Source organism: Condylostylus longicornis, unplaced genomic scaffold, assembly GCF_029603195.1.
Source record: "Condylostylus longicornis isolate FDR11 unplaced genomic scaffold, ASM2960319v2 ptg000077l, whole genome shotgun sequence".
NCBI lineage: Eukaryota > Metazoa > Arthropoda > Insecta > Diptera > Dolichopodidae > Condylostylus > Condylostylus longicornis.
The window spans coordinates 5,116,857-5,130,828 of NW_026578045.1; the positions used below are offsets into that span (position 1 = coordinate 5,116,857).

Below are 13,972 nucleotides of genomic sequence, written 5' to 3' on the forward strand. Positions count from 1 at the left end.
ACAATTCAGATTACGATTCATTTGGTTTTTAATGCTTCCTTACGGAGATTCATTTTTCGGCAATTTGAACATTCAGAGGAGACTATTTGGTTGGGCCCTAAAATTTTTGCTACATACTGATTATATTCAATTAAAACGACGGTGTGCTTTAAAATTTTTTATGCGAGACTGTGGGTTCCAATCTGAACTAAGAATATTAAATAATTCTATTAGATTTTCACGAGTTCTGAACAAAACTGTGAAAATTGAAGAAAACTGTGAAACTGTCAAACAATTTTACTCCCAATATAATTGATGTGACCAAAAATTCTCTAATATATCGACAACTAAACTAATTTCTTAACTATTTTTAATAATAAATAATTTAAAGAATAACTGATGAAAATTGTAAAGAGTATAGGATTTTTTGAAGCTACAAAAGACAGTTTAAAAGAAAAAAGTTTGGCAAGAAATTTTTTTTTTAAATTATTTTTCTTTTGTGTTTTATTGTTGCATTTCTCACGTAACAGTTGCATTATTCTGCATATTTGTATGATTTTCATATTGCATTGTAGTTGCAATGCAGAGAAAAAAATATAGATGGCGTTTAAAATAAATTTTGCATCATAATGCAGTTTATTTTTCTTTTATTTTTATTTTTCTTTTTCCAGGTTTTATATTTGTGATTTTTTCCGATTTTAACATCATAGATGAGGAAATTTTTTTAACTAAACACTTTAAAAGCACCACCATTTCCAACGTTTATTTATTTATTTATTTATTCATTGTTAACAAAATTATAAAATTTTACAAAAACGTAAAATATGCAATGAGTCCACTATGTGGTTTTTTTCGTGGTTTTGAACATAAGAAAGGAGGAAAACATAGTGTTCTTTTCATATTAATTAAAAAAAGAATTGTGTCACGTTTACAATTCAAAATTATATGATTAAGTCATATTGTTTTGCTTATATAGAGAACTCTTCAAAATTCATGGGAATAAATTGTATATTGTCTGGCATTCTCTTATTTGAGGGCGAAAGAGCCAACTAACAGCTCTCACGTGTAGTCTATTAACTCATATGAATTCAGCTGTCATACCAAGTCATTGATGACTAATGAGTCTTTGGACGCATTTGATAATCCTGCATTCTTTTAAAATTATTAAAAAAATTCTAGAAATTAAAGACGTAATCAAAACTCTAAATACAACTAAAATAAATTCTATTTTCTGTAGATTTTATTAAAAAATGAAAACTTCAAGTTGAAGTCAAATGTTTAATTTGGTACACATCCTGCCCTCTCTTTCTATACGATTTTTTTAATGAGTTCTCTTTAATATAGCGATCTGTCAATTTCATACAATTTCAAAGCTATATGAAACGTAATACTTTACAGAAGATTTTTTGCAATCAAAAAGCTTTCCTTTGTTTTTTAAAATTTGGGGCTCATCGATTGTCAAATCTGACAAACGGTCAGATTTAAGTTATCAAGCATGTTCTTTTTAAAAATTATACTAAAATTTTAGATAATGACAAAATTATTTTTGAAAAAAAAATTTGATACTTAATAACACGCGTGTATAATTAAAAGAAAAAAACAAAAATAAAAATACACAGTGCAAGAAGATATACGCGAGTTACCCACTAAATTCATTATTTTTTATTTTTTTTTGTTGTATTGACAAAAAACATGTTATTTATTGTGTATTTAATTTTTTTTTCATTGTTTCAAATTTTTTTTTCTATTTTACAAAATTTATTTTTTTTAAAAATTAAGCAATTTTTGGATAGCGTCCAATAAACAAGAAAATTTTCTTTGCCAATAGAATATCGGAAATAAAAACAAAATGATGTGAAGTTCATTGCTTTCTATATATAACAAGAGAAAAAATTAGTAGGAGGAAGAGGAAGAATAATTTAGTATCTAAGTAAAATTTATAACAAATACGATAATAATATGTAATAAATAAAAAGTTATAATTTTAATAAAAATTAGATTTGGTAAAGGCTACGAAATAAATCCTATCCTACAGCAGTCATGATTTAAATTTTATGCATACTTATTCAGTTTGTATACCAGGTATAAGTGTATCAGAATAAACTGCTCATGGAAAAAAATTTTCCTTGTACAATAGATCCTTATACGCAATCGTGATGTACTGTTGCCCCAGTTTGAAAAAATCTACAAATAGTTGAGTAACGTAAAACAGCTACATTCATGCCTATAAGTATGCAATTATTTTTTATAATTCAACCCTCCCAAATCATTTACAATTCATATTTCATTTCTTCTAAATCAAACTGTCGCCTACTGTTGTCTAATCTTTAAAATATGTACATACTTTTCTAAACATTTTTACTTGCATTTCAAATTAAGTACATATATAAAAAATTTCAAATTATATATTTTAATATTGAATATTATTTCTATTTTATAAAGAGGAAGAAGTATTCTTTGTACTTCAGCAACTAGAAACTGGACAAAATATAATTTGTGTAACTGTAGCCAATGATTCTTATGCATTTGATTACTCACCTTTTTGTACCAGAAAAAAGAAAAAAGCAAATATAAAAGAAAAAATAAATAAAAAAAAAAATCGTCCAGACAGAAAATAATTCTTGTGAATTTAAATTTGGCCATTATAATTCTAAACTTTATAATTTAAGTTTAAAGAAAGAAAAGGATAGAAACAGAAGAAACATAAAAAAGTAAAAAATAAAAATTTTAAGCTCGAATGATTATTTATCAGTACTGTTTTTTTTTTTTAATTTCTTATATAAAAGTAGTTATGTGTTTTAATATACATATACTTATATACATTTGTGTTATAATTTCACAAACACACGTATATACTTACGGTATTTTTTTAGTATTGTTTTCTTTATAGAAGGGGAGGTACACATGGGGGTTTTTAGTCTACATTTTAAATGCATTGTACACTTTGTATGTTTGTATGCATATGTATATTGAAAATTTAAGAAAAATAACAACTGGATCGAAACAGAAAATAAAATCACAAATCTCCCTATCTATCTTTATTTCTACATACAAACATACATATATCTTTCTTCTTTATTTCTATTGTTATTGGATGTTCTTATTGTTTTTTTTTTCTCTCTCGTTTTTCTTATTATATTTTTTCATTCTTTAATATTAAATACAACAAAAGTAATCAGTTTCAGTTCATTCTCTACAACAATAGTTCACTTCATTACAAAATATGTAGTAAAGACATACTGATACATTTTCATCTTTCATGCATTACAAACATAGTTGCCTCATAAAATTTAACTTAGAATGAATAACAATAAAATAGAAAGAGATAGAGAAAACAAAACAAAAAATAAGAGAAATAAAATATTAAATAATTTATTGAGAAAAATACATTGTACAGAACTACATACATCGATGTATGATTGTGTATTTATATATATGTAAATATATAATTTATCCATATATGAACTCTTTTTTTCTTGAGATATTTAATTTTGAGAAAAAAAATTAATAAATAAACTTGAGTATGGTACGTAACTTCCTCGATCTATTTAAATTGTTATCGATTCATTAGCTTCGATTGTCAAAAATAGGTAGCGCTAATTTTATTTTTTGTCAACAATTTGACAATTGTCATTTCAACGAATGTAAATGAATATTAAAATATTGAGTTTATTGATAAATAGAAATTTTCCGAATATTAGTCGGTAATTAATATTTCGTTATATAAGTTATCAGCATAGCATTACATTTACTATCGTCTAATTTGTTCTTTGGGGCGTTCATCGGCGTTCTCTAGGATATTTGTGTAAGGATAACAAATTAACGTCGAATTGAATTCGTATTTTATGAGGGATTTATTAGGAACAATCAAGCAAACCCAAAAGCAATATAAATTTTTGAAACACACATAAGCACTAATTTAGAAAATTATTATTTTTATATTTTACGAAAATTTACTAGATTAATAAATTAAGCAAGAAAATTTAAAATACCAATAATGTGCAGAATTCGTAATACATACTAAATACTTAAAAATTATTTTATTAAATTCTTTATTTACTCTCTTCATTTAAGTGTCGAGAAAATTTAATATAAGAAAGCAATAATTATAATAAAAAGGGCTAAATTAATGTACGTATATTTACTTTTTACATACATATATACATGCAATAAAACATATAAATATACACACATAGGTATGTTTATTAATAAAAATTATGTATTTAAATCAGAAGAAAAGAACTAAATGAGTGAATCATTTACTTCTCTATTCTATTTGATCTCTCACATGATTGATCACGTCGAAAAGGGTGTTAATTGAATAAATAGACGCTTCAAATTTGTCTTTTTTTTTCTAATTTAATTTGTTTATGAACATGTTATATACAAATTGTCACATATTAACTCACATCTAATATTATGTTGTGTGCAAACACATTGAAACAAAAAAATGTTAACGTGTCTATGTAAAGTAATTCATCTTTTCACCTGATTAATTGATTAAAAAAAATTTTTAAGTTCTGCATAAATCTTTGTAGAGTACCTGATTAAAATATCGGAAAATCTAGCAACGTATGTATATCATTTTCCCATATTTCACAATTAATTTCAAAAAAACGATTCCCGGTTTTATCAACACATATGAAGAAGCAATAGTAAGAGAAGGGAACATATAACATATTACACCCAACAGGAATTATCCGATATCTATTACAAAACTTAGTTGTCCATTAAAATTTTCAAGAGAAGTTCCCTCTAAAACTTTTCTTTCTTTTTTTCTTCAGAAATATGTGCAGGCAAACCACGTGCTCGTCATCTCAACCACAAAGTCTTTATCAAGGACGCAGAGTTACACAAATCACAACAGATGTATATGAAGGTTAGAACTCGTTGATTATAATAATTTAAGTCAATTATTACTTATGTAACAAATTTTTGTGAAACGAAATTTGTTTTGTCGATGCTTTGATTTTTCGATGCTAGATCAGTTTTCACTGTTACATGAAGACTCTTAATAACCTTCTTGTAAATTGAAAAACAATATTCAATGCGAGCTTCTAAAATACGAATTCTATAAATTTTTTCGAATGAATCAGTTTCGGTTTCATTTAATTAAATTCACAACAGTTTTTAATGTTTAGAAATATTTAAGGCCAAAACAGACGTTGGACCGACGTTATCTCAAAGCATTATTCAATTCAAAATTTTGTTATTTCGTATTTTGATGTTCTAACAAATAATTTCCAAACTTATGACTAATAAGTACTAAAATTATCTATTATATTTAATTTATTTAATTAAAATTATTGTTCCGTAACAAAATATACTTTTATATCATTATTTAATTTCAAAACACACTATCATGGTGAAGTTTTTTTATATGTAGTATTTAAAATGAAATTTGTTTTAAAATTTCACAATGTCAGTCATTGAACTTGACAATTTTGTTTTTGCTTTTTATTTCTTTCTCATTACTCTCTGCTTTTTGTTTCTATCTTCTTTTTCATTTTTATTATTATTTTAAATTTGTACGATATTTTCTTTACTTTTTCATAAAATTTTCATTAACTTTTTTAATTCTATATTCTTTTATAAATACATAGTTAATGATTTTAGTGTAGTGTACGAGTAGCCTATCTCTTCTTTTTACTCTCATTACAACAAGATTTTATAGTTTTTGTTTAGTATTATTTAATAAAAATAATAAAGTAATGATATTTACTTAAAATAATGTATGTATATGCGTATGTAGCAATAGGAATTCATAATCGAATGATTTTATCATATGAGAATATTAGCAATAAATTAAATATTACTGGTAATTCTAGTAAAATGACAATCTCTTACAAAAATATAAAAATATACATATATACATACACAAATCTGATACGAACAAGCATGTACTACTATGTATGCATAGGTACAGTACAAAGTACAAATATAATGTGTGTATGTATGCATACTTAATTGAGATAAGTAGTAAAAAATATTACGGGTATTTGTTGTTCTTTCAATTAATTATTTATACCTAATTAAATATATTGTTATTTTTCTTTAATGATGTCATTTTAAAATATTATTGCCAAACATGTTTAAATTTATTGAATGTTATTTATATGTACATATATACATGTACATACATACATATATATTTAGTGTATATTTATATACATGTTTTTCTCGTTATATAATACAATTATAATTATGTCTTAATAAGTATAGTGTTTGGGATTACAATAAATAATGTTTAGGATAATATTTGCATTTGGGATTTTGGGAAAAGCAGAAAAATGTCAGTTAACTCGGATGTGTATATAATATCGACACTTTTCATATATGCAAGCAGTAGCAATGCAATTTATTTTTATTTCTTCCACTTTTGAAACTGGTCTTTCTTTGTCTCTAAATATTAAATATCCCTATTCGCCAAAAGTGTTTATATGAGAGAGAGGGTTAAATATAATGAAAATCTATTAATGCACGCTCCAAATTTAATTCTAATTTTAATTTAATCTAATAATCTGAGTTTATTACACGCTGCAAGTTAAGCTATCATCACTATAATCACTGGAATACGGCTATAATAATATGGTTATCAAATACGCAAAGTGGCTAAAAGCATTCCCTCATTTTAGTGCAAATAATTTTAGCTTCAAGTTTTTTTCCCTTAATTTTTCGAACAATTAAAAAATAAAATTTTTTTTTCTTATTTACCACTAATCTGATTAGGAAAATTTACAGCTTTTAGTAACCACTTTCAATAATTTTTGCAAAACAAAAGAAACAAATAACTCAACATTTCCTTTTCTTGGCAATAAATTTGGTGTATTATTTTTTTGTTCTCGTTGTTAACAGTTCTAAACATTGTTCTTTATTGTACCTAAATTGTTTAAAAAAAAAAAATTGTTTTTGTAGAAATCATTAATTTCTACAATTTTTAACCCTTTTTGAATTATTGTTTTCTTTATTTTTTATCAAAAGCAAAACTTTACTAAAACTACTTTACCACATTCCATTTCTCGTATTTTATTCCCCCCTCCACTACCCTCACTATTTTTTCTCTTTCTCTTCTAATTCTCTTCTTTTTTAACCCTATTTACACATTCTTCTTATGTTATAATTTAATTTTATTTCATTTCCTTTTTTCCTTGCTTGCATATGAAGGATAATTTCTTTTTCATTTTTACGTATTTTGTACTCTTGAACATTTTCTCAATGACTGCAAATTGGTAAAATGTAAAATATAAAATGAAGAAAAAGGAAAACTTCAAAAAAAAAAAAAACAAAACATTTTTTATACAAAATGTAAATTTATAGTTTACATACATTGCATAATATCTACCACATACACACATAAAAATTGCGAGCACAATGTTATGTACTCGTCTACAAAAAAAAATGAAATATGTGAGTAAATTGCAAATACATATGTGGTTTTGAGGTTTTTTATTTTTTGCTCAAATTTCACATTTCGGCATTATGATTTTTAAGACATATTAAAAAATTTTAATTCCGCCATAAATAAGGCATGTTTTTTTGTGATTTGTGTGAGAGATCAAGATTAATACTACACAAAACAATAAATTATGTAATCAAAATGAAAATTTGAGGGATTGAGTGATGAGCCAACTGGGGAAACAGGAATTTTTGAAAGGGCGAACTGGCGAAAGAAAACATAAAAAATCTGAAAAACCGAAAAATAGAGAAACAGGCAATCGGTCAAAGGTAATTTGCGTATTGCAGAGTATTAAAAAGGAATGGAGAACTAAAAAACAAACGAAAAAACAAAAAGCGTCCGCTCTATAGATAACAGACCAAAATTAATAATTTCATATTTTGTTTTTTCGAATTCTATTAAAAATTCCTTTAATTTTGGAAAAGATAAAATTATCTTACAATCTCAGGACCAACCGCAATTTTTTTTTTAAATTTTTTCGGCATTGTATTCTTTTCTTTTTCGTTAGAAATTTTAAGTACGTAAGTTTTTTTCGTAGGTATTCCGATTTATTTCTTAATAATAAACAAATATACATATACAACCCTCAGAATAAGTATACATAAATATATTAATAGTATTAAAAGGACATTGAAAAAATGTATTGTACTTTAAAAGGACATAAGAAAATAAAATAACGGTATATACTTATACTTATTCCGTTAAATAATTATATTGCAAAAAAACAATGAAAAATAAAAACCTTAATAATAAAAAACTTTTAAAGTATAATGTAGAAGCCAAGAATGAAAATAATCAGCATTGAAGATGTACTTTATGACCTTTTATGAACAACAACAAGGAAAAAAAAAGAACAAAAAAAAATTAAAATAAAGTAAGTATGTAGGAGATGGAGGAAAAAAATTCCAGACTTGAAAAGAGAAGTGTGGAGGACACTTCTTATATATAAAGAATTTTTATTATTTTAAAATCAATATTAATAGTGGTCACAAATTTTAATTTTAAACTGAAATTCTAAAAAAATAAAGTTGGGTCAAACCAATGGTTTGTATTGTAGCACTTTTCCCTTCAACAAGTGAAAATTCTGCTTTTAAATACAGTCTATGTATACCTATCACACTATTAAAATTATTTTCATTCATATACAAAACTCTTTCTAGGATTGCATATATTTAGGATGAACGATTTATGCAGTCTTTGAAATAAAGCAAAAATTAATATAAAAAGGGGTTAACATAATGCTCGATTTTAAGGGTTAATTGTGTGAGTTAAGGAAAATAATTATATTTTTTAATGTCATGGAATTTACCGTTAGCTTTTTGCGTTTATAGAAATTTGAAAAAACGTACGATTTCGGAAATATAAGGTGTCAAAAATTCAAATTTTACAAATTTCAAGGGGCGATAACTTGAAAGGGGGTGGAGATGGAAAAAAATTTTCTTCTAACGAAATAAACTATTTTTTAATGTTTATAAGCCACTAAAATTTCAAGCTTCTACAGGCTGGGGTCTAGAAGAAAAATGACATCAAAAATTTGGAAAAAAAGGACTTTAGATAACGGTAAATTTGAACGGCCATTTTGTTTTTCTAAATTTTGACTATAGCATACCGCGCTAGGGGAAGCAAGCCACTGCCTTTCTGCGTTTGCAAAATTTCAAAAATGCTTATGGTTTCATTGCAACAAAAAGTTAAAAAAGGCCATTTTTAAGGTTTTGGGGGGGTATAACTTCTAGAGGGGGGGAGATAGGTAAAAATTTTGTTCTACGGAAATAAGTTTCTAGTAAAGATCTATAAAATTTCAGCTTTCTATCTTCAAGGGTGTAGAAGTTTTGTAAACAAAAAAAGTGTCCACGGACGGACGGACGGACGGACGGACGGACGGACAGAGTGAAACTAATAAGCACTTTTTTCAAAAAATTTTTTGGAAAAGTGCTAAAAATAGCTATTATAATAAAAAGTTGACATCAAAAGAATTTAAGAGGGTCCTTTCTAAAATTTGTTCCTTTTTTACTCTAAAAAGTTTCTTGTTTAGTTTTTATATTTAAATGGCTATAAAATAAAAATTTTGTTTTAACAAATTATTCAATTAATTATTGTACACAATATAATTAGAGCACTAATTTGAACATTGCTTAATAATTATCGAATTTTGAAACTGATAAATACAACAAGGAAATTCTTCTGCTAAGCAATTTTCAAAATTGAATTTTCTGATCCTCTTACAAAAAAAGAATTTCAACAATAATTACTGTATGTGCACATAATAAAGTTTTTAATAGACACGGACCTGGATACCAGGGCCGGTTTTAGAAAAAAAGTCTATGAATACCTTGAATGTTTTAAAGATTAACGAGGCACGAGATTAACGAGCAATAAATAAGAAAATGTATAAGAAAAACTAAATTAAAAAAAAAAAATATTACCTTATAAACTTGTCCATATGTTCCATTGCCTACAACTTCAATTAATTCAAATATACCGGCAGGATCCTGTAAATTAAAAAAATAATAAAATTTATTAATAAATTTTGTTAATTGGGAAATTATATATGTATATGTATATATATTTATGTAAAATGTGTTTGTTCACAGTGACTTTTTGTTATAGGAAATAGCCTCGGTTCTATAGTAGTAAATCAGTCGAGACACAAGGCAATAGCATTCGAAAGCAATTTTTGCAAAAATTCTTTGACTATTTAAAAATTTCGTTCAAGACTTATCGAATATACTATACTAAAATTCTACTTTTACGTAAATTATTCTACGATTACTCAATATAAAAAGCCACAACAATTCTGAAATTGAGAGCGCTAGGCCATCCATTGCTCTAATATTTCATACTCCTCCTTTTAGAAACAAAAAATAAGTATATCTACTTATATTTAATATTTTCAAACTTTATCCTAGTAATTTGATCAATTATTTGCATTCCTTTTACTTGAAAATTTCTTATAAATACGAGTGGTGGCGCTAGTATACTCTTCAAGAATATGTCTTAAAAATTTTTTAATCATGTTACTTATATACTATTACTTACATATATACGTGTATAATATGTAAACTCGATATTTATCTTAATTTTTTGAGAGAAAATTACATGAATTTTTTGTAATAGGTTAAAAAAAATTTTATTCTTATCTTCAATAGCTTCTCGTTTTTCCAATAAATTTAATAATTACTTTGTAAAGAATATACTTTGTTACTTACTTAATATTAATTTAAAATTGATTGACCGGTTCTTCGTTTTATTTATGATCTTCTTATATAAAGTTTTCTATATTGCTTATTTCCATTAAAATTTTCTGTTACTCTTTCTTTTTTTTTTCATTTCGAGCACAAGTTTAACTAGAAATAATAATTCAGTACTTACTTCAATTCTAGATTTTTTATCTTAATATTCTCTTTAGTATTATTGTTTATTATTAAAAAAATGAGTATTTTGAAAAACTTGAATATTGACTTTAATAAAACAAAAAAATTAGTTATGAATAAAACAATTATGAACAAATTCGCCGACTATGACACAGTAATTTCATTCATTTGACATTTCTAAAGCTAATTCAACAGTTGTATGTCAAATTAGTTGCTGCATTTATTAATATCAAGAATATACGATTATCATTATAATAAAATACACTAGGCTTTAAATTTACATCGCAAAAATGTCAGTGTATTTGAACAGTTGCATGCCTTTACATCATCTTCGAACAGTTGCATACGCAATCTCGTGCATTTATTACAAGATCTTGTGTCGTGTCACAATCCTGATGACAGAGAATTGGCATCAATGATTGACATATCAAACAAAGTTTGTGGGCAAGGAGAACAAAATGTATGCCAATTGTGATGTAAACGTAGATATTCGAAGTATATGTTTAGAAATTTATCGTAAATTATGTTATTCTTTTCACAAAATATTCTCGTATTTCCTGGTAATTTACTGAATGCAGAACTAATTTATGAAATTTCGAATGAAACACATTAATTTTATGTAATATTCTTTTATGTGTTAGTATTTAAGTAAAGTTGAATAGAAATTATGTTTTTATTCAAAATAATATAACCAACATTATTGATCATTATTAAAATACAATATTATTTTTGTTATCATTTTAAATCTCTATTATAATAAAGTATAAACTAAATTATAACATAATAAGAAAAATAAAATTAAAGGAATGATCGTTTTTCAGAAAATTTTATTGATCTACACCACTACATTCACAATTTGATTAACGGGAAGATATTAATGCATCATTTACTTTGTACACACACCCTAAAAACAAACGAATCGAAATTAACATTTTGATGACTTTTTTACCGAGTGCGTTGCATGCAATAAGGGAGGTTATGCGATAGCACCAAATTTCACATATCGAGTTTTTGGTGAAAAAACACCTGTCAATGGTAAGCGAATGCAATTAAATTATTTTTAGAGAAATGTATATCGACCTATCTGGCAGTTCGTCTGTGCAGGTCGGTATCTGAAGATCGACTGGACCGAATTTCACGAAAATTTATATCTGAGTTTACTTTAAGGGTGAGAAAGTTTGAATAACCTTTGAAATATGTCAAGCCTCTGGAATTGGTACCTTACCAGAGGTCGATTCCATGTTTTTGGCTATTTTCAAAAAAATATTTAACAAATTTTTGTTAATATTTTATATATAGATATAAATATAGCTTTTGGCAGAAATTAACCGTCAGCAACTTAACCTTTACTAGGGGTCAAATTTACATTTGTGCACATATAAAGAGAAATAATAAATCAATTTCCTTGAAGCTTTATGATAAATTTGGGATATAAAAAAATTAATTTATACTTAAATATTTTGCGAATATTAGAGCTTGGAAATCGAAATACGAACCGATTTTACATTTTTTATATCTAGAGAACTAATTAATATCTATGAAACTATCTTAGAAGTAAAGGAATCCTGTTTGCTACGGAGGTCACTTTAAGAGAATTCGGATGGTATGAAATTACCTTCTACTAAAAGCCAAATTTACATTTCTCTTATAGGCATGTTAACTAAAAGCTTACTAGCGTCCTTAAAACGTGAAAGAAATGTTTAAAAATATGTCGGTTATGTGCTGACCACGTCAGAATTTTTTGTTCATTCTATCTCTGTATATATATGTGTATATTTAAAACAAGATGATAATTTTCAAAGTAACAACAAGAAGATTAAAAATGTTATAAGTGTGTAAAAACCGGATTGCATAAAATTAACCTAAAGCATTATTGTCGCATTTGTTGTAATTCACAAAAAAAAAAAAATCAAAACAAATTGAGAAAAAATTTTAATTTTATTTTTCATTTTGTATCAATAACATTTTTAGAAAAAATTTTTAATAAAGGTAACAAAAAAAAAAACATGCTTTTTGAATCATTTCAAGTATTTCAACATTTTTGCATTCTGGTAATTAAAATTTTAGTTAATTTTTTTTTAATTGGATTTTTTTTTACTCATTATCTTGCATCAAATAATCTTAATTTTATAATGAGCAAAGGCATCATAAATATAGGTTGTTATCCTAATGAATTGAAATTTTTTAAAATCATAAATAAACGGAAATAAGAAATTTTTATTTGCGGTACTTTTTTTAAAAAATCAAATGACATTCATAACAGTCAACAATGTTACTTCAATATGTGTTCAATTGTACTAAATATTACATAAGAGAAAAGATTTCATCTCAAAAACACAAAACTCACACTAAAAGCAAAATTTCTTCAAAATTTTTAAATTTTTACTCTATAATTGCACTCAGACAACAAAATTAGAAATTACAAAACTAGAAATAAACTATTTATATTTAGTACTCTTTGAGCATACGGTCGTACTCAAATTTCAACAGTATTTAAGACATGACTAAATAACTATTGAAGTCGAATGAGAGCTACCTCAAGGAATCAAACATTACAGTACAAATAACAATAAAATAATTTCATTGTGTGAAATTTCGATATTATAGTTTCAATAATTTCTAAAGAAAAGGGAAATAATTTTTGAACATACGTTCATTCACAAAAATATGTCAATTTTCAACTAAAAAATTCAATTTAAACTTTTATTATTAAATTAAATTCATTAAATTAAATTCATTAAATAATAAACTGATTTTACCATATTTATTTTATTAAATCTAAATCTGTATACGTATAAAAAAATGTACATACTCACTTAAAACGCAAAAATAACATTGACATTGACATTTATCTGTCAAATACATTATGATTGCTAATAGTAACTATGTAAGTAATTTGGTATTTTTTTTTTATTTTAAACGATAAATTAAAATGTACTTAAATGGATATTAAGTGTATATATATGTATACTTAATGCCATACATATATTTCAGGTATGTACATATATGTATTTATAAAATAAGATGAAGTTTAATCAAATAAGAATATCAATTTTTTTTTTGATTTGATATCAATTTTATTTTTTTTTTTTCAATTTTGGGAATATTTTTAATAATTTTTATGATTAATTTTAATGAAATGTCATTAATATTTAGCTGTCAAAGA

The 13,972-nt window shown here is 25.1% G+C and overlaps 1 protein-coding gene across 11 annotated transcripts in view; it reads right to left on the bottom strand.

The window, feature by feature from the left end:
• The window catches only part of LOC129612899 (serine/threonine-protein kinase mig-15), an 80,745-nt gene that overhangs the window by 42,707 nt on the left and 24,066 nt on the right, over positions 1-13,972 (bottom strand). For all 11 annotated transcript variants that reach the window (XM_055526720.1, XM_055526717.1, XM_055526719.1 and 8 more), the window contains exon 3: positions 9,859-9,924. In XM_055526720.1, coding sequence (XP_055382695.1) covers positions 9,859-9,924 — 66 coding nt within the window. The remainder of the gene's footprint in view (positions 1-9,858; positions 9,925-13,972) is intronic.